At 38.9% G+C, this 27380-nt stretch overlaps 1 protein-coding gene across 17 annotated transcripts in view; it reads left to right on the forward strand.

Annotated features, from left to right (window-relative positions):
• The window catches only part of PPHLN1 (periphilin 1), a 125503-nt gene that overhangs the window by 80358 nt on the left and 17765 nt on the right, over positions 1 to 27380 (forward strand). For 16 of the 17 annotated variants that reach the window (XM_050936310.1, XM_050936304.1, XM_050936297.1 and 13 more), the window contains one exon: positions 539 to 679. In XM_050936310.1, the coding sequence (XP_050792267.1) occupies positions 539 to 679 (141 nt within the window). Of the gene's footprint in view, positions 1 to 538; positions 680 to 2056; positions 5523 to 27380 lie in introns of those variants that run through there. The other variant, XM_050936302.1, reaches the window with a different exon arrangement.

The following is a 27380-nucleotide window of genomic DNA, read 5'->3' on the forward strand; positions in this document are numbered from 1 at the left end:
CACATTGTTAGTACTTTCATAAGTCAACTTCTAATTAATTTAGGAATCCTCTGGTGCATGTTTTTATTTGTTACTCAACAGATATCTGGGTAGTTAAATCCCCCCATCAATATTTCTCCTGTACATTTGAATGCCACAAGAGTTCTTCCATGAAGTTTTGAATCCTGCCTGGTGGCCTGTAGCAGATTCACCGCACACCTCATTGTTGATTTCTAGTTTTGACAGTGCTGTCATTATCAGTATCATCTCTCCAACTTCTTTCTCAGACAAAGATCAAATAAATGATTCTGATAGGGATGTCCAACATGATCAAGGGACTGATTCACGGAGCATTTTTGAATTTCACTAAAAGTATAATTTTTCATAAATTAACTATTTGTTGATGTCATATCCATAAGTGTAATTTTCAAATTTCTGTGGTAAAAATTTTGTACTGAGAAATTTCTGAAAAAGAGTGAAATGGTATTTGAGTAATTGTATCAAATAGAACTTAATGAAGCTAGAGAAACAATGTTAATATTACTTATGTTTTTTTAAGGCGGGGTCCTCAGCTCCATTATATGTTGAACGGACAGAAGAAACAGAGACAAATATAACAGATAGTACAGAATTATATGAAGACAACCAGCTCCTTGGCCGCTCAAAAGCAATTGCAACAAAAACCAAAGAGATTGAACAGGTGAGTATTTTAGCTTCCTTGTTGGCAATATGATGGTTTGTTGAGACTTTTGTAGGTGGCTAGAAATATATATAGCATTTTCCCCCCTCCACTCGCTTAAGGCAGAATATTACATTTTTTGCCAAATATTTCCTCTTATTTCTTTATAGAAAACTTCAATGATTTTAATATTTCTTTACATAGTTACAAAAAATATTTATTCAGATTTTTTTGGAAGTGGAAGGAAGTGTTCGTATCTATATCCATATAACATATCTCCCTGAAAAAAACCCAAGACCTACCTTAAAAACACAGAAAATGTCTGCCCTTTCTCATGTCTTTGTATACAGCTCTTGACTTCCTGTCTCAATAAACAAAATAAAGCTAAGAAAATGGCTCCTTCTTGATGAGTTATTTCATATTCAAATGTTATATATTCAGAGCATTTAATATATTATTACTAATTTAGTCATAAGTTTACTTTAGATCAAGTGATCAGAAACTATTTTTTCATTGTCGTTTTCTATAAGATTTAATGTTTAAAAATGTGAGTTTCAACTGCTAACAATTGAGTCTCTTTTTTTAAGATGTTACGTTTGAATCTCAAAGCAGTTTTGTCTTCATCTGAAGATAACTAAGTGTTAATAGGTTTAGATTTTGCTTTGGCTGCAATATTTTGTAGCTGGATGGGGGAGAAAAATGTCTATCAAGACATATTGTTTTGCTCCACTACTAGCTCCTTTTCTAAACAGTGATGGCTAGTCCTTGTTCTATCCATTGCTTATGATGCTCAGCCATTTCTTGGTTGAGGAAAAGATGCGGATCAGCCCATCAGTTTTCATTTGTCTGGAAAGGTTAGATGAAGTGTTAGTATTTCCATGTCTCCGTTAATGTTAAAGCAAGAGTTTCAAGTACAGCTGAATTTAAATATTTATGCCCAACTTAGAGAGCTACGGTCAATACTTTAGAATTTTGGGTCTACTTCAGATTTGCTCTGCTTTAGTGTGCTGGCGCAGTCGCCCTGTGAGGGATAGAAAAGATGGACAAACAATCCTACTCACAGTGCTTAATTGGTAACATTGTAAAACATCTCTTTGATCTTTTCCCTAGGCCTTTAGAGAGCATAGTTAAGTCATCATTTTCCACCTGGATTTCTAGTAGGCTTCATCTTGTTGTCTTATTGTTTGGCCTACTAAGCTGATGTTAGTACAGTTTGTGTCTACTGAGTTGGCACACAAAGGACCAATATCTTCCCTGTCAGTCAGTCTGTTCCACTTTTGGTGGAACATTCCCTGCGTTTCCTCAGACTTAGTGGTTAAAGCAGTCAGCTAGCAAATTTTCCTACTGCATTTACTGTAAACAAGTGAAGTCACTGTGATGGGTTCTGTGTTCTTAAAGGTTGCCTGAGCAGCCAGACCTGGAGAGAAGAGCTGGTAGCTATGGCTAGTTCAGCTGTTGCGAGATGGAACTAACTGTTTCTCTGGACTCCAGGGAATCATAAAAAAGAATCAGATACATCTAGTGGTGTGGGGAGTGAAAGAAGTGCTGCTGTGAAGGCAGAGGAGCTGCTCTCGGGACTGCTCCTAGCCTAGCAGATTCTGAGCCAAAGTCCAGCTACGGCAAAGGAGGAACTGCCTGGCTTGAACGAAGAAGGACTGTGCTGAGACCAAGGGATTGTAATCACAGTAAAAACTACTTTTTGTTTTTCCAAAGTGAATTATTGGCTGAAAGAAACAGCCTTGTGTGGTTTGTGAACAGTTGGGCTAGGTGGAAGGAATGAGTTGTGCATTTGTGTTGTATTTGGACCTGTGGCCAAAGGAAGCAGATTTATTTTCCAGTATTGAGTCGGGAATGTTTTTTCTTTTCTTTTTTTGCACCTTACTTAAGTGGGCTGTGACCCCCCCAATGCTCAAGAGAGTGTGATGGTTCCATTACACAGTGCCAAAAGCATATACTGAGCCAGTCTACCACTATAAGCATATACTAGGCCACTCTACCATTGCAAATTCATATGGTCCTTTTGATAACAAGAAATCTAGTGTAGAAAAATCATTTAATCTGTAATCTTGATGAAAAATTACTTAGCTCTCTTTGAGAGGAGAATTTGATTTTTAGACCCCAAAATACTTATCTTCCATCTCCTATACTGTCAATGTGTGCTATTGTTACCGAGAATCATAGTAAGTCACTATTCTATTCTATTCTATTCTATTCTATTCTAATACCGTGCCGCAGTACCTGAGTGCCTTCCAGTACTGCATTAAGCAGCATGACAATGTATCTGTTATGTGTTGTTTTTTTCTCTCATCCTCTCCCTAGAGGGCAAAGTATGTGCCGTGGAAAGTCTTAGTTTGATAGTATGTGGTTTTGTTTTGGTTTGTATTATAGGCAAACCTGTTGCTTTGAGTTTATATTAGAGAAGACCAGTAATGTGCCTTGCACTTTGAGTGGTAAGTGATGAGGTTTGTGAAGGTCCTTAGTTCTTGGAGGAATGTATTCCATAGTCTAGGACCACCCCTGGAGAAAGTTCTGTCTCCCACATAAGGGAGCTTTACTCTTATTGTCGAGAGTTCCATTGCATCAGAGAAGCACAATTATTGACAACAGTCCTCACCCTGGAGCTTGAGATAATCTTTTAGATATCCTGGCCCAGGCCACGGAGCACTTAGAAGTTAAGGACTGAGATCTTGAACTTCATTAAAAATTCTGTGGGAGGCCACTGTAGAGGACAGATCTGATGTGCTCACAGTAACCTGTGTAACTGGGGAGACATGCTGCATGTTCTGTAGTAGTTAGAGTTTTCTAAGTGCTGAAGGCTTCATGCCCAGATATATTGCACTGCTATAGTCCAGCTGAGAGGTGACAAAGATATGAATAGCTGAATTCAGGTCTTTGTCCCCCAGGAACAGATGAAGTTTCCTAGCCAAGCTGGTAGCAGCATCCACGAGCAGTGCTTTCAATGTGAGAGTGTAGCATCAGTAAGCAATCCAACTTCCCTTCTACACTCTGGCCTGAAACAACGAATTGTAGGTGTGTATTTTCAGCCAATGGAGACTACACAGCTATTCAGAATATTTTCCTCTGCCCACCAGCATCACCTCTGTTTTGCTCGAGTCCAGCTTCAGCAGCTTTTCTTCATCCGTGAGGTGATCTTATCCAAGCACTGGGCTATGTTGGTGGTCATATGCAGTGAAGAATAGGCAGAACTGTGTGTCATCTGCATATTGCTGGCACCTGAATCCATGTTTTCTGACCAGTTAAGTTAGTGGTTGCAGGTAGCTGTTGAAAATGACTGAAGAAGAGTTGATCCTTGTGGAAGTCCACAAGAGAGGGTTTGATGATGGAGGTGCACTTTTCCATCTCTAATCATTGGGTGCATCCCTTCAGGAAGAATTCAAACTATTTTAGTGCATTATGCTGGACCCCGATATCTCTCGCCTGTGAATCAGCAGACTATCATGGTCAACAGTGTCAAATTCTGCAGGGGGGTCAAGAAGGGTAAGAATGGATGTCTGCCCTCTCCTCCATTGACAAAAAGAAATCACCCAACAGCGCCACTACAGCAGTTTTGGTTCTTGGGTCTGGCTTAAATTCAGATACTGTTGGGTCTAGACTGTTAGCTTCAGTTAGATGAGCTTGTAGTTGGCCTCTTGCTATCGTCTCTGTCAGCTTGCTATGGAATGGGAGTTTTGACAATGGGCAACAGTTGCCTAGAATGGAAGAGTTTAGTCTTCAGTGTTGGTCAGACTGTTGCACATTTGATAGAATTAGGGAAGATTCCTTCTCTGACTGAGGCATTGGCTATTTTGATCACTAGTGGCTGTGAGTAGTGCTTTCTACTATCTCCTGTTGACTAAAAGACGCTATCCCTTTCTGGTGGATGAAGACCTGGCTTCAGTTATGCTTGCCTTCATCTTGGCTGGGCAACAGCAATGCGATATGCCAAGGCGTGAAACTGTCAGCACTTAAGAAACTCAAACTGGTAAGAAATACTGCAGTGCATCTCCTTAGCAATACATACTACCATGAGTACATCATATCTTCTCTCCACTCTCTACACTGGCTTTCCATAGAATTTTGAATCAAGTTCAAGGGTCTTGGTCCTTATTTTCAAAGCTCTGTATGACCTGGGACCAGGCTATCTACAAGATCATCTAAAGTTCCAAGACAAAGACCGTAATTGATAACTTTACTCCTCTGGCACAATGGAACTCTCAACAGGAAGAGTAAAGCTCAGTGTGGGAGAGGAAATGGGACTGAAGGATGAACTCTCCATAGAACTGTACCTCAAATCTCACCACTTTCCACTTCAAGTGCAAGGCACTTTTCTTTGACCTGGCCTTCTCTAATATAAACACCAACCAACTAACTTATTTAACTAAGAAGAAGAAGAGGAAGAAGAAGAAGTTAAAAATCCCCTATCAAACCAAAACATTCAACAGCATGTGCTTCTCCCTTTGGGGGGAGGATGAGAGAACAAGCTTGTGACAGACATGTAGTCATGTTGCTTAATGTACTGCTGAAAGGTGCTCAAATATGTGATGAGTGCAGTATAAAAACTTATATGGAATAGATAGTGTGGCACTAGTTGTTCATAACTCTCTTTCACAAGCCAGGACAGGTATGGGTCGGAGTCACAAGTGGGTTGAGACTCCTTTAGGGTATCCAGAATATCTTGATGGGTGAATGTACTGAATTCTGGAAATGCAGGTAGACATAGTTTTGGTGTGTATAGGCGAAGTGAATCCATACTGTTTGAAAAGGCTTCCGGAATTTTACATGACTCTCTGCAGTTTCTCCCTGGTTGAAACAATCAATCAGTGTTTACATTTGCATTTCGAATAAAATGATAGGTTATAAATTATTTTGTGTAAAGACTGTCATTTTGTTCCATGTTTGTACAAGAGTAGCACAGTGGGGCAGTAGGGCTCCTATGTACTACCGCAATACAAATAATATCTACCTGAATTTTTTAAAATCAGTTATAGTTACATGAAGGATGATGCAACTGCTACCAAACGTATAGTAAAATAATTAGTTCTCACTTTAAATAAAAAAATAAACTAAAATGAAATCCAAATAACTAGATGTCAGACAACAGATTCTCAGGTTGTGTAAGTAGTTGTAATGTAAAACTGAATTATTCTAAGTCAACCTTATTTAAGCTAACCTCAGTCATACTTGGCAGAGCATTAAGGGATCTTACAGCGAACACATCCAGTATGTATCTCTCTAAGAAGTAAGTTCTATAGCCCGTCCATATCTGGTCAGAAGACTGACCTGCTAGTAGCAACTCTGCAAGTTACCATTTACAAGAGGTACATGACATGGTGTCAGAAGTAACTTAGTGCCAGAGGAGAACAGAAACAGAAGGATGAGAGCAACAAAGGTTGCAATATCTCATCAACATGCTACTTCTCCATTCCTTAGAGTACTTGAGCTTTGACAGACCTTTACAATGGACAGACTGGAAGCAATATTTTGCAGGGTATTGAATTGCTACAAACTCTTTAAGAAAATTGATCTATAGCAGGGGTAGGCAACCTATGGCACGGGTGCCGAAAGTGGCACGTGAGCTGATTTTCAGTGGCACTCACAGTGCCCGGGTCCTGGCCACCGGTCCAGAGGGCTCTGCATTTTAATTTAATTTTAAATGAAGCTTCTTAAACATTTTTAAAACCTTAGTTACTTTACATACAAAAATAGTTTAGTTATATATTATAGACTTATAGAAAGAGACATTCTAAAAATGTTAAAATGTATTACTGGCATGCGAGACCTTAAATGAAGACTCGACACAGCACTGCTGAAAGGTTGCCAACCCCTGATCTATAGGTATATTCTTTAATTTATGCTATGGGGAAGCAGGCAGAGCATATCTTTAAATCCTTTGACTTCGCGGAAGACAATCATAAAGATGAATATGAAAGGTTCTGGCTAGTTTGATGCATTCTTTAAACCTAAGAGAAATATGGTTTATGAAGAGCATTTTTTCACCTGAGAATTCAAGGACCAGGGCAAAATGTTGAATGTTTTCTGAGAGCTTTTTGTATGCATTGACTGAAAACCGTGATTTTTTGGAACTGTAAAACATGAAAATATCAGACCACCTGGTTACTGGTTTAATAGATTAAAAAAGGGTTCACAGCAGCTACAATTAAAAACCATCTTAACAGCAGATAGAAAAGCAGTCAGAACTAGTCCAACAGAAACAGGAGCAACATGAAAAACCTGAAACTAGCTTAGAAGCTGCAAACAACATGAATGTGCGTTTAGCCGAAGGTTCAAGGTGTAATAAATGCACAATATGTGGACATTCTGTAGCTGTTTGCCACAGCAAAGCAGTCAGTGAGTTGGCTAATATTACAGACGAATCAAGAGCCATTGTTCATGGGATCCATCACATGTGATGACACAGAACCTACCTGCAGAGTGAAAATGAATATTCATGGCAAGACTACTGACTTCAAAATTGACTCAGGAACACTCGTCACAGTCATCTCAGAAGGGACTTAGGATAACCTTCAACTGCTTCCAGAGATGAACTCACCTTATACAGCTCTGACCTAGCCCTGGAAGTAGTCTGAACTGCAAAGGCCAGTTCACCAGAGAAACAGCTTATACTCTAAATGTATAGCGTTTGTCTTAGTATGCAATCAAAGGACCACAGACCAACAGCCTTCTCAGCTGCAGTGTGGCAGCCATGATGGACATAGTGAGAAAGGTGGAAGAACTTGTTGGACTAGAGACCCAGTGCTGAACCAGACAGTGTTCATATCCGTCGCAGGATTCCTATACCATTATTTCATAAAGTGGAAACTGAGTTAGAGAATGAAACAGGTTGGCATAATAGAGAAAATCTCTGGTGTGCCCCAGTGGTACAGATTATAAAGAACAACGGAAAAGTACTAAATCTGTGTGGATTTTAAAAGACTTAATGAAGCAGTTGTGAAAGAAAAATATATCCTCCCAGCACTGGATGACTTACTTCCCAAAGTGAAAAAAGACTACACCTGTTACAAAAAGCAATCTGGATAGACATGCAACTTCAGGAAGTTCTAAGTTGCTTTAGGGCTGTCTGGCCCAAGTATCTGAAGGATACTAATGAAGAGTCTATACTGGAATAAAAGATCCACACATGATCGCAGCTAGCTCTGGTCATCTAACTCTAGCTTGGGCTGCGGAGCTGTAAAACTGCTGTGTAGACATATGGGCTCTGGGACCCTCCCCCCATTGCAGGATCCCACAGCTCAAGCTTCAGCCTGAGCCCAAATGTCTACACAGCAATTTCACAGCCCTGCAAGCCTGAATCAGCTGACCCAGGCCAGCTGTGGATGTTTAATTGCTGTGTAGGCATACCCTAAGGATGTGACAAAAGGCTACTCTGTGGTACATGGGCAAGTAAGCAAGTCAAATAGACTCATGATTAAAGGTGATTGCATTGTAATTCCAGATGAAATGAGAGGAGGAATCTTAAACCTCATCCATGAAGGTCATCAAGGATTAACAAAATGCTGTGGACAAGCCAACCGTGTGGTGGTCAAGCAACAGCAAGGGCATAAACAATGAAGTATCTACATGTGAACGTTGCAGAACTAACAGACTCAGACAGGGATCAGCAATCTTTGTCATGCGGCCTGTCAGGGAAATCCACTGGTGGTTTGTTTACCTGCAATGTCCACTGATTCAGCTGATTGCAGCTCCCACTAGCTGCGGTTCGCCGTTCCAGGCCAAAGGGGGGCTGTGGGAAGGGTGGCCAGCACATCCCTTGGCCTGCGCCACTTCCCACAGCCCTCATTGGCCTGGAATGGTGAACCGTGGCCAGTGGGATCTGTGATGGGCCAAACTTGTGGATACTGCAGGTAAACAAACTGGCCCGGTCCCCCAGTGGATTTCCCTGATGGGCTACGTGACAAAGGTTGTCAGTCCCTGGACTAACACAACACAAAGAATCCTTAATAACAACATGTCTACCAGACAGACCTTGGAAGAGACTAGCTGCAGATTTATGCAAATTCAAAGGACATCAATATCTGGTTGTAGAGGACTGTTTTTCCAGGTATATAGAAATAATGATATATAATAATGTTATATATAAAATAATAATTACATGGTGCAGTGTTATCAAGAAACGGAAGTGCACTTTTGCTCATTTCCGTATTCCAGAACAACTCATGATGGACAATAGACCCCAGTTCACTGCAGCAGAATTTGTCATTCCACACAAAATATGATTTTGATCATATTACTAGCAGCCTACATTACCCACAAGCAAATAGAGAGGCTGTGAGAGCTGGACAGAGAGCCAAGAAAATCCTGCAGCAGAATGATTCAATTCTTGCTCTTCTGAGCTGCAGCTCAATACCTTAGCAGATACTGGATATAGTCAACACAACTTCTGATGGGACAACAACTCAGGTTCTTTTCCAAAGCTGGAACAATAGTTCTATCTCCAGAGTGGCCAGACATAAAGAAGGTAGCCAAATCAGATAAAAAGATGAAAAGAGCTTAAGAACACTTCTACATCAGATGTCACTCAGAAAACTGCCTGATCTAAAACCTGGTGACTGGGTTTCTCCATCCAGTTTCTTCAAACTGGATGAAGAAAAAATACGGACAACTTATAGCTGTTGTAAAGAAAAAAATTCGGCACCTAGATCATATGTGATCGAGACTGACACTGAAGAGTGCAACAGTAACCGTCAGCATCTACTGTTTGTTCCTCAGAAAGAACAATCAACAAAGCAAACTCTACAGATGGCGCATGCAGAGCAAGAAGATAACTCAAGATTTCCAATTGACTGCAGCCAGTGTTTACAACTAATGGACAGACAGCATACCAAGTTGTTTACCTGTCCAGGTTGTATAATTAGAAAAGCCAATACAATTCAGGGACACTTAGACTGATACTTCGAAGATAGCATGAATAATGTACATTTTGTGAATGGTAGAAATGTAGATATGACAGCAGATGTAAAATTGTATTATACTGTTCAGCCACTAGGTGGCAGTGTGTGTAGCATACCTTATTTAAGCTAACCTCAGCTATACCTGGCAGAGCATTAAAGGATCTTACAGTGAACACATATAGTGCGTCTCTCTCTGAAAAGTAAGCTCTGGTGCAGAAGCCTGGGCAGCACTTCTGCAACCTACCGTGTACAAAGAAGTACACATGGCAGCCACAGCTGCACTGAAGTCAGTGAATTTTTGACAATTTACACCAGCTGAGGATCTGCCTGTTGACCTTTATAAATACGATTGTCAAGGTTGATAAAAATTTTGGCCAAAAAACTCATGCTATATTCAGTAAAATCTAAAGTCAATGACTGACATAATGTTGCACTCGCTGTATTTAAATAAATCTAATTTAAACTCTGTAAAATACATTATTTTCAGGATCTTGGTTCACAATAGTCTGAGAATAATTTGGAGTTTTTGACTGAGGGGAAAGCTAAGTTTTTCAATCTCTGTGTTGAACTACTCATTAATAGTTTAATTTGGGTAAGTTCCTCTGCTGACATTACTGTTGAACTAAATGCATATCTTTGTTTTTGCAGAATAAAATTATATCACTTAATATGCAGTTTTAATTTACCTAGTTACGCAAAATTGTTTCTGAAGCTAAAATGTTTAAATTTTAAAAGTAAAGCATTGGAATTAAGTACACTTCAGGGAAAGGAAAAATTGATTTGCTTATCAGGTTACATTGGATATTTATCAGGAAGCTTTTAAAAGTGATTGGATTACATATGTTTTGTTTTGGGTTAGTTCAGTCTCCAACATGAATAGCTCTAAAAATATTTCATTTATGGTGAATATTGAATTAAAAAGCAGTTGCTTATTAATCTATGGATTTGGCAGTCTTCACAGTTACATAAAACATGTCGTCTTAATCTAGTATGAAAATAATTTGAGTACCACATTTTAGTGAATTATATCTGGAATACTTGACATTTTATTACAGTATATCTTACTAGGCAGGGATTATTACAGTGTTGCAGTCATTGGAGAGCACGGTGCCACAAAACTTATGAAAAAAAACTTTAATTCTTCTGCAGAGGGATACACATAAGGTGTTAATTTTGAAAATGAATAACCATGGACAATCATGGAAATGTAAACTGAATCTGATTTGCACAGTAGGATTAGCGTGATGTGCCATTATGCTTGAGGTATTTCTCTTTGCTTCTGATAGTGATATCTGATCAGAAGACTTGATCCTCCTGGCCTTTCTGCTGCTTCCCTCTAAACTCTTGGCTTATTTCTCTTGGAAGCCCAGATCCAGTCCAAGTCCCCCCTCTCTAAAATTCAATCCCAGTCTCAAACTTTCTCTCTTCTGCCAGCATCTTCCAAAGTCCTGACAAATCCCTCCTCACTTACCTCACAGACCTTAACCAAGAAAAAGAGCAGAATTTTCAAAATACGTATTTTTAATCAGGGATTTGGAGCAATCAAATTTTTGAATTGTTCCGCTCCGGCTCCGTTCCAGCTCCATGCATAAAACCTATTGGTCAGTGCTCCAGCTCCGGGCTCCACGCCAAAGCCCTGTTTTTAATTCTTTGCATGGTACTGTTTCAGCCAGACCCAGTGCAGAACTGTCCTGAGTGACAGCTTGCACTGTGTATGGCAGTGAGTAAATTCAGTACTACACAGCAGGGAAACAGGCAACCTGATGCCCACAAGCAAGCATAGTGGTAAACACTAAAACCATTATTTCTTAAAATTAAAATAAAATAAAGAAAGTTAAGCAGTCAAATTAAATATTCTTGCAGGTATTTTGTTTAAGTAATTCAACCGCTATGTGTGTCTGTCCATATTTTAGCCATTTTAAAAACATGTTTTTCCATCATCATGGCCAACAAAATGATCTAATTTATAATTGAACAATCACAGAACTTCAAATCTTGAAAATGGAATTGGACTATTTAAATCACAATTATCATTATCATTCATCAGCAAAATGTTTGTGTATCACTGCGTATTTGTGTGATAGACAGATTTATTGCAGGCATTTAATTCTTGACCTGAAGAAAACATATAGCTATCAAAAGGTAACTAGTGCTTTTGTTTATGGTGGGACAAAGAGTGTTAAATAAGTGATGCCATGGAATAACATTTTGCACTTCTGTAGCATCTTCCATTTGAGGATCTCAGAGTCCCTAGAAAAGGTAAATAAAGGTGAAATATTAGGGGAAAAATTGTAATAATAATTTGGCCAGGACTCAAGAGATATGGATTCAATTCCTGGCTCTGCCACAGACTTTCTACATTATTTTTGGCACGACCCTTCACACCCCAATCCAGCAAAGCTTTAAAGCACATGCTTAACTTTAAACAAGTGTGGGCTTCCATTGACTTCAATGGGACCATCCATGTGCTTAAAGTTACGTGTGCTTAAGAACCTTGCTGAATCAGGGCCTCAATCTCATTGTGCCTCAGATCCCATCTGTAAATTGGAGATAAATCTTTCTTTTCCTCCACCTCTGTCTTTGTTTGTAAGCTCTGGGATCATCTCTTACTATGTGGTGAGCACAGAAGGGTCCAGATCTTGGTTGAGGCCTCCAGGCATTACTGTGATACAAAAAGTATTGAGGGTGATTTTCAAAGACACAGGTGAAAGTTAAGAGCTCAACTTCCATTGAGTTTCAATGGAAGTTGGGCACCTAACTGATCTTTATGACTTTGAAAATCTCCCCCTGTAACATAGTTGAAATTTCTAGCCCTGAGCCACATTCCATAGTGAGGTAGCTGAAACGGTCATGACTTGGCATTTAAAATGAGATTGGTTAAGGCACTAGAAAATACACTGCAGCAGACAGTCCTGTACTGACATGGCACTGGGTTTACATATAACTTTATAAATGTTTGTGAATTGCTGATATGGGTTATATATATACCAGATATAAGTATATGGTAAAGAAGGATCAACTTTCTGCTTTTAGCACATAATGTATTACGCTGAAGTGATTGTTTTCCAAACTGATGACATATATGTGCACAGTGTTATGTTCATGATTGGAGCATTTCACTGCCAGTCTTACATAAGTTGCTTTATTGGTTTTGTTTTTTATAAGTGCAGTTCTACTATTTTATCTTGTCTAGACATCAGGTCTGTGCCATTGTACTAACCAGTCCATTGTTATGAATCAGTTCCTTACACTTTACATGTACAGTTTTAATAAAATACCTACCCATTAATTACCTCTGTAAACAAATTGTGCCAAACGAGCCAAGTATCTGCATTTACTTTGGCAAAATTTTACGTTTCCGAATAAGACTTGACAGTCAGACCTTAGTCCTTCTGTTACTACAGAAGTCTCTTTGGCATCCAAAAAGGAAGCATAAGAGTGAACGTATTAGTTTTAATGGAATTTCTGCTTATCACTAGTTCAAGCAATTTACTATGGACTGAACACTTTCAGCAAAATGTATACATGGATTCATTTAATTGCTCATTTAATTGACTGTCTAAATTAATTTAGTTATTAAAAACCCAATGGTAAACTTATTGTTTTCTTTATATTGCCACCTTTTGAAATTCACAGATTCTCAAAAGCTTGCATTTGAAATTTCACAGGTGTGGTATATTATGTGTAGAATAGGTAGGATGGCTGTGTGTTTCATACTAGGCCGACACTCAGGATATCAGATTTCTATTTCCAGCTCTGCCATAGATTTCCTGTGTCACCTTGTCAAGTCACTTAATCTTTGTGTCCCTCAGATCTCCATCTACAACATGCACTTCCTTTTTTGGCATTTGTCTGTTTTAAGATTTTCATAACAGGATCTGTCTTCCATGTGTGCGTACAGCACTTTAGCATAGTTGGGGCTCCAATCTGTGTTGTGGACTCTAGGGGCTATTGTAATGTAATTTGAAGTATTGACAGTGTTCTGTTCAACAGAATGAAACTTTCAGCTCCTAGTGTTTGACTAGGAAATTGTCATGTGGAAAAGGACTGGCCTTTTTTAATATAAAACCAGAACAGTAACACACTGACTGCCGTACCTAGTGTTTTGTGTAGTAAATCAGCCCATTTAAGATGCATCTGCTAAAATGGTATTCCTCAACTTCCAGTTCAAGCATCTTGAAGGAACAGTGGTGGAGGAGAGCGAGCAGAGGGCAGGGTCTTGGGGAGGAGGCATCCACACACTTTTATGGAGCTTCTGTTGCTCCTGGCTGTGCCCCATCCTGTTTATCTGCTCTTCTCATTTATCACATTTTCCACCCTTTTGAACCAAAGATGCTACCCTTGTCTGCCCACTGGCAGCTTCTTCCCACAATCCATGCACACTTTCTTACCTGTTTCTCCTTATGCATGGAATACATTTCCTAAACCAGTGTGCAAGGTTCCAGTCTTCAAATTCCTCCTGAAGACTGACTTCATCTGTGATGCCTGTTAGCGTTGGCCAGTTGATAATGATGTGTTGTCAGCTTTTAAAAAAAAATTAAAATATATACAGTGTTACAGAAGCCTCTCCCTCACCCTTTGTATGTCACCAACGTAGGGAAAAAATGGAACAACACATGATTACCTTCACCCTGTCCCTTTTGCTTGCACATTTTTATCTCACTCCCTTGTTTTTTGTCACCTAGGGGCTGGAGTCCTGCAAATTCTTATAGACTGAGTAGTTCATTAAAGTCAGTGTTTGTACGACTGGACCCTGAAACTGAATACTCTAGGTTAGAAACTGTCTCTTCCTCTGTGCCCTTGCTGCTGTCAGGGCTCCCTGTGTAGGGTTTCATGAGCCACGGCATTAAAAGGGTAAGCAGGATCTTCTGGTCTGGGAAAAAAGTCCCAGCTTGTAGCTTTCTAAACAGACCAGTGTTCCGAATGCGTGAAGCATCTTTCTGGGCCAGCCTGCGTTAATATCAATGAAACGCCCATGGTGATCCACAAGCACCTGGAGAACCATACAGAAATACCCCTTTTGATTAACATACTCAGAGGTTAGGTGGGCTGGTGCCAGAATTGGAATATGCGTCCCATCTATCGCCCCTCCACTGTTAGGGAAACCCATTTGTGCAAAGCCAGCCACAATGTCATGCATGTTACCGAGAGTCACGGTTCTTCTGAGCAGGATGCGATTAATGGCTCTGCAAACTTGCATCAACATGAATCCAACAGTCGACTTTCCCACTCCAAACTGGTTAGCGACTGATCGGTAGCTGTCTGGAGTTGCCAGCGTCCAGACTGCAATAGCCACCTGCTTGTCCACCATCAGGGCAGCTCTCAATCTCGTGTCCCTGCGCCGCAGGGTGCGGGTGAGCGCCTCTCACAGTCCCATGAAAGTGGCTTTTCTCATCCGAAAGTTCTGCAGCCACTGCTCATCATCCCAGACTTGCAGGATGATGTGATCCCACCACTCAGTGCTTGTTTCCCGAGCCCAAAAGTGGTGTTCCACAGTAGTGAGTGTGTCCATGAATGCCATAAGCAATATTGTGTCATATGCGTTACTCGAATCAATATCGTCGGAGTTCTCACTGTCAGTTTGGAACTTAAGGAGTAACTCGACTTTCAAATTTGACGTGCTGGCGAGACTTGTCAGCATATTCCTCAACAGTTTGGGCTCCACTCCCGCAGACTGAAAGGGAAGACAGAGCGCCCAGTACAAAAAACCTTGAAAGATGGTGCCAAATGTGGACAGAAGCACTGGGATTGCTGGGATGTGAACCGATCTATCACAGGGGGTTGGGACAGGACCCAGAATGCCCTGCACTCCCCACCCTCTTCCCACAAGCAACAGCACCATAATGGGAAGAGGTGCTATGTGGGATAGCTGCCCATAATGCACTGCTCCCATTGCCGCTGCAAGAGTTGCAAATGTGTCCACGCCAATATGCTTGCAGCTGTCACTGTGGACAGACTGCAACACTTTTCCTACTGCGCTTTCTGAAGGCTGGTTTGACTCAAAGCGCTCTACCTCTGCAAGTGTAGCCATGCCCAAATGCACAACTACAAAATGGGAAATAAGTGGCTAGGTGGTAGTATTACTGAAAAGGATCTGAGGGTTGTAGTGGACCACAAATTAAATATGAGTCAACAATATGATGCAGTTGCTGAAAGGCTAATCTCATGCTTGGTTCTAGTAATAGGAGTGTTGTAGGTAAGAAATGGGAGATAATTGTCCCATTCTGCTTAGCCCTGGTGAGTCCTCAACTGGAACACTGTATCCATATCCGCATGCCACGCTTTTGGAAAGATGTGGACAAATTTTACAGAGTCCAGAAGAGAGCAGCAAAAATTATAAAACTTTTAGAAATCCTGACCTATGAAAATAATCTTAAAATAAACTGGGCATATTTAATCTTGAGAAAAGAAGACCGACCGGTATCTGATAAGTCTACAGATATGCTAACAGTTATTATAAAGCAGCAAAGAGTCCTGTGGCACCTTATAGACTAACAGATGTATTGGAGCATGAGCTTTCATGGCTGAATACCCACTTTGTCAGATGCATGTGGTGGAAATTTCCAGAGGCAGGTATATATATGCAAGCAAGAATCAGGCTGGAGGTAAGGAGGTTAGTTCAATCAGGGAGGATGAGGCCTGCTTTTGTAGTTGGCGAGCCATTCACACTCTCAGGATTAAACAAAGACTGTGAATGGCTAACCAACTACAAAAGCAGTTTCTCCTCTCTTGGTGTTCATACCTCAACTGCTAGAAGAGGGCCTCATTTTCCCTGATTGAACTATCATTTTTATATCTGAAGTTATGAGCGTTGGCTCTATGCTCATATTTGAAGTGTTTGCTGTAGAAAACACGTAAGGGAGGTTTGGCCAACATATTGTGAAGGGACTATTCAAGAAATGGGGACTAATTAACTAACAATGGACGTTGGGAGACACCAATCCACATCTCAGCTTTCCTGGGAATGTTCAAACTAATACGTAAACAATGGCATCCGCAGGGCAAAAAGCTGAATCATTCATGGACGTGTGACTTGCCCAGGTGGCTACAAACTCCATCTTGTTGCTGTGATTTTGCAAAGAAGAACAAAGGGGTTTCTGCCCACAAGAGAGAAAATTCGTTAGTGTTGGTCCTGCTTTGAGCAGGGGGTTAGACTAGATGGCCTCCTGAGGTTTCTTCCAACCGTAATATTCTATGATTCTATTAATATAAAAGGCCCTCGAAGCCTTTCCATTTTGGTCTTCAACTGGCTCAAGAGATGGCCTCTCCACCCAAAGAAATGCCTGAAAGAAACTGGAACAAAGGAATGTACCTACTGGGGTGTGAGTGATTGCTGGACCCAGCCCATGAACTAAAACATTGGTCTGAAAAGGATTGTACCTGAGATAATGTCTAGGGTGAGAAATTAGTATTTGTAACTAGATCCTTTGTGTATTAAGTTAGCCTTGCGTATTTTGATTTATTTTACTTAGTAACTTACCTTGTTCTCTCTGTTATTGCTTGAAACCACTTAAATCCTACTTTTTATACTTAATAAAATCACTTTTGTTTATTAATTATGTCAGTGTTATAAAGGGTGGACAATTTATGAGTTTTCTCTGTGTAAGCTTTATAGAGAGTAAAACAGATTTATTTGGGGTTTGGATCCCATCGGGAGCTAGGTGTCTGGGTGCTGGAGACAGGAATACTTGCTGAGTGATTTTCAGTTAAAGCCTGCAGCTTTGGGGGTGTGGTTCAGAACTTGGGTCTGTGTTGCAGCAGGCTTGTGTGTCTGGCTCAATAAAACAGGGTTCTGAAGTCCCAAACTGGCAGGGAAGACAGGCTCAGAGATGGTTTCAGCACGTCAGGTGACAATCCCAAGGGGTCTCTATGTCCGAACCTGTCACATGGTGTTTTTCACACTTCTGACCAAACTGGCTAAACTGACTTAACTTGTAAGTGTAGACCAAGCTTGAGTGAAGGGAAATCTTACATTCAGCTCCAGGACATAATTTCTCCCAGCCCGTCAGACAAGTCATCACCCTTCATATGCTTGTAGACTTTTATACTATTCCATCTTTAGTCTAGGTTATATAAGTAATCTATATCTAGATTTGCAACTTAAACAAAAAAGGTTAGTGTGTGATTTTTTTTTTCTAACATAAGTTTTTCTTTAACAAGCATCCACAATTGGGAATCTGATTTTGTGGCAAGCAACATCTACGATAAAGATAATTTTGAAAGTAAACATTAATTATTTTAATCCTTTTTCATTATTTAATAACTGCTGTTGTTTTTTTTCTGAAATTGCTCAAATGTCTCCTGCTCCTGAATATTGAGGTGTCCAGAACAATATACAAATGTGTAAAGCATATAAATCTAACTGGCACTGCAAAATAGTGATCTTAGGTAACTATTCTGCTCTTTGGGAAAGACAGCACGAGATACTTTCTAAGGTCAGTCAAGATAATGCCATTCAATAGTCATGACTGTTAGTGACAGACATAAAAAAATTAATTCTTCAGTTAAAATTTCAAATATGTGAACAATTATTTTATGTAAATGATAGTTTAAAGCAAAATCATTAACCCAGATATTGTAAAAACAAGAATTTTTCCATATTTGTGCATGGATTTAGATATGAAATTGTAAAATCCAGATACATACCTGGAATCGTTTTTAAATTGCTTTCTCCTTTTTTTGTGAAATTTGGTATTGGGTATATATCCACAGATAACATTAATTAATCTTTTCATTCCACTTTACAATGCTCTTATACTTTACTCAATGCCAGTAACAAAGGTAACTATTTAGGAGTCTAATCCTTAAATCATGAAATCAAGCTATTGCTTTTCTTTCTTTTGAGCTTCTGATGGTATCAGATCAGTTAAATGTTTAACTCTTTGAGCTGTATGCTGCCTTGCACTCCGTATCTGTTACTTTGGATGTAACTTACGGTTTCCTTTTTAAGCAATAATCAATTAACTGTGCTTAATTAGTATTAGAAGTGTTCTAACACTTCATGTAACAAGCTTAAGGTCTTGGGTACTCTTAAAAAATCATTTGAGGATTGAAAATTATTTCTTTATTCCTAATGTGATACCTATTATTTAAATGCAAATAAACATATAGTTAAATGGTGTTTGCATTAAGTTATCTACATGCTTTCTGTAGCTCAGGTATTCTTTCTGAATAGTTTAAAATGATTGGTTTATCACTTGGGTAACAGTATATAGATGAAAGCTTTGGCACATATCAAATTAAAACCACTGTTGAACATACATTCTTCAGCAACGTTGGACTTCTCCAGTTCTATTGACAGCTTCTATTTGGGGTCCTGAGAAATAAGTAAAATTTTCATTCATTTTCAGACGTCATCCTGATTATATTCTTATCTGGTAAGCCAAATGAGACTTCTGCCTTCTTTAACTGAAGGAAAGACAGTTGAAGAATGTTCATGTTTTTCAACAGGTTTTATTGCTATCAGTAGAGGAGGATTTCTTGCCAGTTCAGTGGCTTCACATTCTCTTGATCTGTCCGGATGTTTTTCAGCTTCAGGAAAGCAGGCAAAGATTTAGGGCCGAGAGGGACTTTTATTCAGAATTAAAGAGTATGCCCCACTTGTGTTATCGACCCATAAAAAATCCTTTCTGAATCAATACAGAAAGCAAAATTTTTGTCATGTTTTTGTTTTGTTTTTTAAAGCAGAAGTCCAGTGAAAATGCAGGATAACTCCTTTTGATTTTTTCCTAGAAGGTACCAGTTTTTCAGGTTATCTGAAGTTTGTTGCTATTGTTTTTGGACTTCCAAAAATTTAACACTGTCTTCTGACCTTCTGGTTTGCAACTCGTTCCTATTTCTCAGTGTTATCTTTCTCCTGGTTATAGATCAGTTTGTTCATCTCTAATCTTTGGTAACTCTCATGAAAATGGTCCTTTCTGTCTTCTATAAGATACACTTTGGTCACTTCTGACCCTTTCACAGTTCTTTAAAAACTTGTACTTCTGGAAACCTAATGCCTTATTAGAAGTTTATTTTGCTTTACAATAACAGAATCCAGGGCTCAGTTTCTTTATTAAAAATAATTACTTCGTAACCTTTCAATTGCTCTTCTGCATGCTTCTTTTTTAAATTAACTGAAAGTTTCTCTATATTGACAGCATATCAATAGTTGAAAGATAAAATTAACAATGTTGACTGAAAGATATATCTTAAACTTATGTATAATATATTTCTTCAACCACAAGTTGATAACTTGATATGGAGAGGATTTGTTAGAGATCAAGTGCTGAGATTGTCTACATTTGTTGTGAATCATCTGAAATTTTAAAAGTGATTGATACTTCTAAATCATAACAGTTTAACTGATTCTGATTACTCAGAGTATTTTATGACTTGAACAAGATTTTGCATGTATAAGATTACAAGATTTCAAAATTTTATTGACCTAAAATTAGCCAAGCCAAAGAAAAAAATAATTTGGACTCCATTTCAATATGAATTGGTCAGAATGTATGTTGTTCATTGGGTTTTGTTAATGATTTAAAATAAAAACGTCTGAAATGAAGTAAACATTAATACTATATGAATCATATTTCCTTTATAAATAGTATGCAGTGTTAATGGCATAATTCATTTTTGTACTTGAAATAACATGGTCCCCAGTTGGTTATGGAAAACTTGTCAGGTACTTAATACAGGAAATGATTAATTTTATTTTGCTTTTCAAGGCAGAACAAATAATTGGAATTACACCTTCAGCTTTTTGCATCATATTGCTGCAAGTTACTGCAAAGATGTTCAGATATTGTAGTAATGAACATTAGATGTATAGATAAATATTTTGAGGGAATCCATCTTAAATTAAAGAGAAAACAAGGTTTTAAAGTGAGATTTTGAGAAGTGGCTTAATGGGGAATAGGTCCAGATGATGTGATGTGAAACGTGATGGCAGAAGTGGATGAGAGCCATTATTCTTGTTTCGTCATATCTACATGTGACTAGGTGCACGGTCTTCGGAGAAGGGACAGTTTTCCATTTGTCTATAAAGTACAGTAGAATCTCGAGTTACGAACACTTCGGGAATGGAGGTTGTTTGTAACGCTGAACAAAATGCTATGATTTTGCTTTCAAAAGTTTACAACTGAACATTGACTTCATACAGCTTTGAAACTTTATTATGCAGGAAAAAATGCTGCTTTTAGCCATCTTAATATAAACGAAACAAGCACAGAAACAGTTTACTAAGCTTATCAAAAAAATTTTTCAAACTGTCCCTTTTTTTTCTTTTTCAGTAGTATATGATAAACACTACTGTATTTGGGGTGTTTCTTGGGGGAGGGGGATGGGGAGGGGTTTGGTCTCTGCTTCTGCCTGATTGCGTACTTCTGGTTTCAAATGAGGTGTACAGTTGACTGGTCAGTTCGTAACTCTGGTATTCATAACTATGAGGTTCTACTGTATGCCTTCTTCACTTGTGGGCACTGTAGAAATAATAAGGAAAAGTGAGTGGAGAGGAAGAGGAATAATGTGAATAGTCGAGTAAGAGGCGAGTATGAAGTCTAAGATGAGATGGAGTGAGACCATGGAACATTTTAAAACTAAGGGCTTGTCTACATCACAAAGTTGCAGCGCTGGTGAGGGGGTTACAGCGCTGCAACTTAGGAGGTGTACACGTCTGCAGGGCATCACCAGCGCTGCAACTCCCTGTTTGCAGCGCTGGCCGTACTCCCGTTTTGTCTCGGGTGTAGAGGATCCAGCGCTGGTGATCCAGCTCTGGTAATCAAGTGTAGACACTTACCAGCGTTTTTCTTGACCTCCGTGGAATAAGCAGGTATCCCAGCATACCTGAGGAAGCCTCTCTGGTAATCAAGCAGGTCTCCTTCCCCGCGGTTTGCTCCGGTGTTCTCCGAATCCCCCCCAAGCGGGTCTCCTTCCCCGCGGTTTGCTCTCGCGTTCCCCGAACCCCCGTGCAAGCAGGTCTCCTTCCCCGCGGTTTGCTCTCGCGTTCCCCGAACCCCTGTGCAAGCAGGTCTCCTTCCCCGCGGTTTGCAGGGGGGTTCGGGGAACGCGAGAGCAAACCGCGGGGAAGGAGACCTGCTTGCACGGGGGTTCGGGGAACGCGAGAGCAAACCGCGGGGAGGGAGACCTGCTTTCACGGGGGTTCGAGGAACGCGAGAGCAAACCGCGGGGAAGGAGACCTGCTTGCTCGGGGGTTCGGGGAACACTGGAGCAAACCGGGGAAGGAGACCTGCTTCCCCGCGGTTTGCTCTCGCGTTCCCCGAACCCCCCTTGAAGCCGCCCAACAGCGCTGCAGTGTGGCCACGTCTAACACCACTTGCAGCGCTGGTTGCTGTAAGTGTGGCCGCTCTGCAGCGCTGGCCCTATACAGCTGTACTAATACAGCTGTAACAACCAGCGCTGCAAAATTGTAGATGTAGACATACCCTAAGCAACTGTTACAAGAAGTGGTTTCAGGTGCCTTGGAAGCCAGTGAATCTGATAGTAGATAATTGTCTCACTGGTATGAGAGAATAACTTGCCTGCAGCACTTCAGGCCATCTTAGGCCAGAGTGAATTGATTTAAAATCGAAGTGAATTCAACTGCAAATTTTAGTCATTATTTAAATCAGCAGTCGGGAAACCTTGATTTAAATAATCAGTTTTAATTGTGTTTTGCATTTATACTTTTAGCTGTTTTCTAAAGAAAGGTGGTTCTAACCATTAAAACATGTTGATTTACAACTAAATGAACATTAACTGTAGCACTATAGTAAATGTTAATATAGCGTTTACGCTGAATTTGGTGCTTTGTCTAAAGAGGAGGATATACTACATCTATACTTATTTATTTAAGCAATAATATAGCTTTTCTTACATTTGTTCAGATTCTTAATTTTAACATTGTTCTGTTAGAAAATGGTGAATGGTACATATTTTGTTTACTAGATGATTATTTTTCAATTTGATTTGTGTCTACTTGGATAAAAAGTTCAATTCAATTAAAAACACACCAAAAAGCATTTTAATTAAAAACATTAACTGTTATGGAAACATCAGGAAAAAAAGTTTCTCAAAAAGTTTGTCAAAACATATTTTTGCATTTAAAACTGATTTGTTAAACAGAGAGTGTGTTATCTTTAGTTAATTAATTGAAACTGGTTGTTTCTGGTCACAATGTGTTTCAAGATTTTAGAACGAGTAAATCTTATCCTCACTTTTAGTGTTTATTCATAGATTGGAAGAGAAAAAAAAGCTTTCCTGCTTTTTCAACTCTTATTGGTTTCTAGTCAGCCATTGTACTGAATTAGTTGAATAGACTGAAATAAAAAAAAAAAATTCTCTCTGAACCTGCAGAAGTAGGTCCTTAGCAGACTCTGGTTCCAGGTGCTTAGCCAGTATTTTCTATCCATTAGTGGTTTGTCTTTCTTTAAAACATGGCAGCAAACATAAAATGCTTAATATTATTTTTTGTTTGAATTAACTGACTGTAATGGATTATAATAAATTGAGGCCATAACATAAGTTAATTTCAAATTTATTTTAAAAAATAAGCTTATATTTAATTAAAATAAAAATTTTATCCAATTTATTGATTTTTTTTAATTAAATCATTTATTGTTTTTATCCACTCTGCCTTAAACTATGGAATGCAGCATGTTCTGTACTGATAGTATTTTTTTGACGAAATAATTACTATTGTAATATTACACACCTGATGGTATGTTTCTAATGGACTACGTTAAAGAAAATAGAATAAATTGTCCTTTGATTAGAAAGTAAATTAATTCTATAGCTATGATATTCCTTCAGTTGGGGAAGTGTCCCTCACTAAGTAAGAAACTTAAAATATATGTACAAATTTTTCATACTTATCTAAACATCTGAATCCTTAAATATGAGTTAAATTTGGGCAAGTGTTATCCCTGTTCATGTCATTTGTTCATGTATGAATGTGACCTGCTTTATTCTAAATTATTATACTTTTTCTTCCTCATTAGTAGTCTGTTTCCAACCAACATAATGCAGCCAGATCGTGACTGACACTGCTTGTTTTTGAAATAAAATGCTGGAAGCCAGCACGACGGGAGGAATGCTTTATTTTATTTTTCAGGATATGTTTGTAGGAATAACCTCTGTCTACTCTGTATCTTTGAGAGCACATGGTATTCTTGTATGAAGTAAGGTTAAAAGGTAAATTGCATGCTACTGTTTCTTTTGGCTATTGCAATAAAGTGCTTGACCTTTTGAAACCTATTTTTATCGTAGGCAGTAACCTGTTTAGTTCTGCTTATCAAAAGAGAACTTCCACTGCTCTCATCCAAAATATACTGTATCATTCCAGCATCAGTGGAGTTAACTAGCAAGAAGTTATAAGTGTAGAATAAGTACAGCTTTTAAAAACTAGTATTTAAACTACAGAAGTAAGCCTTTTTATCCAGCAAATGCTTTCATATGCAGTTCCGTGCTTTCCAGCAACTTCAATCTCATTATCCAGTCTATGCCTTTCAGACATGCTTCTTCCTTCCTTCTCAGTACAATGAGCATTTCCGTACTGCCCCACCACCACCACCAAAAAAAAATAAAAAATTAAGTCCTGCTACTCATACTTGTTGGTCAAAATGGAAGGATTCTGGGCTTATATCGATGTTTTAAATTGTTATACTGATTAAGAAGGCTGGGAAACAGAAAAGGTTTAATTTGATCTCAAAGATCTAAACTATATCAATCTATCTAATCTAATTTAATTTTTGAAATAAGGTTACTTTTTTCATCTGAGTTAATGGGGTAGTTATATTTCCAGAAATTCTCCAGCAAAACTAGTTTGGTATATTAAGTCTCCTACTAATGCTACCACCAAACTATTTTCTTTGTTGCAAAGAGAAATATTAAATAACTTGTTTTACCAATGTCATAGGATTCCTCACATGTGTTTAATTATATTATGGGGGAGTTGATAGAAACCCCTACATAAATGTTGCCTAACACTTTTTTCATTATTGCCCACTGTTTTCAAATGCTTATAAGTTTGCCAAACTTTGACTGTTTGGATTGAAATTTTTGATGCTTTGTCTCTGCTTCAGGTTGAATTATTTTGAAAAGTTTCAGCAAAAATGGTGCAGTCATCTCTGGGAATGTGGCTTTTGGCAAGGGATTAGTTGCAGAGCTGAGCATTTTTATTTGTTTGTTTGTTTGTTTTGTTTATTTCATTCAGTGACTGAACAGAGGTGGAAGGTTGGTGTTAGTTTTGAACCAGAACAGATTTTTTTTCTCACCAAAATGTAAAACTGGGGGAGGGGGGATGTGTTTGGGTAGAACATAACGACATTTTGAAAGGAAATGACCATTCAAATTGACATTTTGTAAATGAAACAGAATTATTCTAATTGACATATTCAAAAGAAAACATTTCTGGTTTTTTGAAAAATGTTTCCTCATGTTCTGTTTGGTTGAAACTATCAGCCAACTTCTGCCTGAATTTATGAATAGTTCTGTTTGCCCCAAAACTGCATTTTTCAGCGAGTTTACTGTTTGCCTAAATATTTCACCCAACACTAGATAGTTGTGGGATCAAAAATGACACCTTTTGATGTCTTTGTGTATAGATTATTCAGATATGACCAAGTTATAAACCACAGAATATTGCCCAGACTCACTGAGCCTGCTGCATCATTCTGAAGTGGTCACATTCACCAGAAGCTGTAATGGGACATAAACAAAAAGAGTGCTTCTGCTGACACCACACAACAAAATATTCATTGGCTTAGGGGAAATTGCACCCTGTTAGGGGCCAGGATACCGTTATTTCTCTACTAACTTCTTCTACTGACCAGTCTAGTGTTAATAATCCCATGTACTTTACAATCCTTCATGTAGAGTAAGGCCTCATGAGGGAGAGCAAGTATCAGTCTCTCCATGTTACAGAAGGAGTAACGCAAGGTTGTATGAAGCCAGTTCTGGCAGAGCTGGGAATAGAATCTGGGTCCCTAATGTGGCCACCTCTGTGTGAATAACTCCCAAATATTAGAGGAAAATATCTCACATATTTAGGGTTTGTTTTCATGTACAGTGCTACAGTGCTGCAGCTACAGTGCTGTCCGGTTAGACACTCCTCCTCCAGTGGGAGTGCTGCTCCTGTCGGTTTAGTTAATCCACCTCCCTGAGAGGCGGTATCTATGTCAGAAGGAGAAGTTTTCCTGTCAACATAGCACTGTCTACACAGTGCTTAGGTTGGTATAACTATGTCGTACAGGAGTGTTGGCATAGAGTGTCTTCTCCAGATGCGCTACAGTGATGCACCGATGCAGCTGTGCCACTGTAGTGCTTCTTATGTAGACTAGCTCTTGTTTAGTTGGTTGCATCATGAGGTTCTCAGAATGGAGTATGGAGTCAAACAGCACATGAGGCTGCTATAAACATTCTAAGAACATAGAAATAAATCTAGAAAGTAAAGAAATTTGTTCATGATTTTAATCTCTTTATAGGCATTACTATTCTCAGTAAGGACAGACACAAACCAGACTTAAAATCAAAGCAGTTCAATAATTGCCCTCTCAGACAACTCCTGGAAAATATTCAGTGACACTGGATTGAGCCACACAGAAATTCCTTTAATGAGTTTGATAGGTAACCGTTCTTAGTGCTGAAATGCAACAGTGTTGCTCAACCTGTCTCGTTATCAGTTACTGCTATAACAGAAAAAAGTGGAAGGTGAATATCCTACAATTCAAAAACCTTCATAGAGGCAAAAGACAGGTGTATCTAAAAGTGGAAAAATAGATAACCATCATATTTGACTATGAGAAATGTTAACAGTCCCCGAAGGCAAGTGAATTTACTGAGTGACTGCAGAAGGCTGCTTCTATATGACTTTTTCCTTTGAGTGGGGTTTATCTTCCAATTTGCTACCTGTGGAACACATTTACCCTTCCGGTTGCATGGAAGCAGCAAGATTTGTGGGAGAAAGTATGCAGGGGAGTTGGCTTGCAGTGAACCAGTAAGTGCTTTAGCAACAGCAGCAGGAACATATTTGCAATAAGGAGCAAGGATATTAAATCCAGGGTCATCTGTCTTAAACTCCACTGTTATACTTTACCCCCAACTCCCACTACCACCACAAACTGGGATGCATTGTGCTATGGAGAAGTGGAATATAATGCCATATTATATATTAAAAATCCCTTTTATGAAATATTGTGGTCTAACAATTTCAAGCTATTACTAAATACAAGAGCCTTATGTGGTACTTCTCAATGCTTCTGCACATCTGGCTGAACTGTAGACATGATTTTGTACAGAAATTTATACACAGTTTATTTGGCTCTGATCCTGCATACTTTTGTTCATGTGAGAGTATTTATGTGAATAGTTCAAAATGACTTCAGGGGATTACCTCACATTAGTAAGTAGTTCTCTCACTTCACTAAAGGTTTTCACACTCAGACACTTAGTTTGCATCTTTTAGCTCTACATTTAATTTGAGTAATGGAATTCAGTGTTGTGAGTGTTCTAACAATTGTAGAGGATAGGATTGAGAGTGACAATTTAGACGCACAAAAATCTTTGATTCAGAAATGGGCCTCTAATAAAACTGAGTTGTGAGGCTGCTATCATACGTGAAGTATTTTTAAACTTTCAAAAACTCTAAGATTTTACATCAACTAAGTAATAAAAAGGGATAATCTAAGTAATAACTTTCTCTGTTTGCAGCTGTTGGTTTTACTTTCTGTATTTTAAAAAGCTGTCTGTTACATACAGTATAGTACTTAATATTTATTGTGTGTGTAGTATTTTCCTTATGCTACATGTATAACTGTAAAAAAACAAAATAAAAA

Source organism: Gopherus flavomarginatus, chromosome 1 (genome assembly GCF_025201925.1).
Source record: "Gopherus flavomarginatus isolate rGopFla2 chromosome 1, rGopFla2.mat.asm, whole genome shotgun sequence".
Classification (NCBI taxonomy): domain Eukaryota; kingdom Metazoa; phylum Chordata; order Testudines; family Testudinidae; genus Gopherus; species Gopherus flavomarginatus.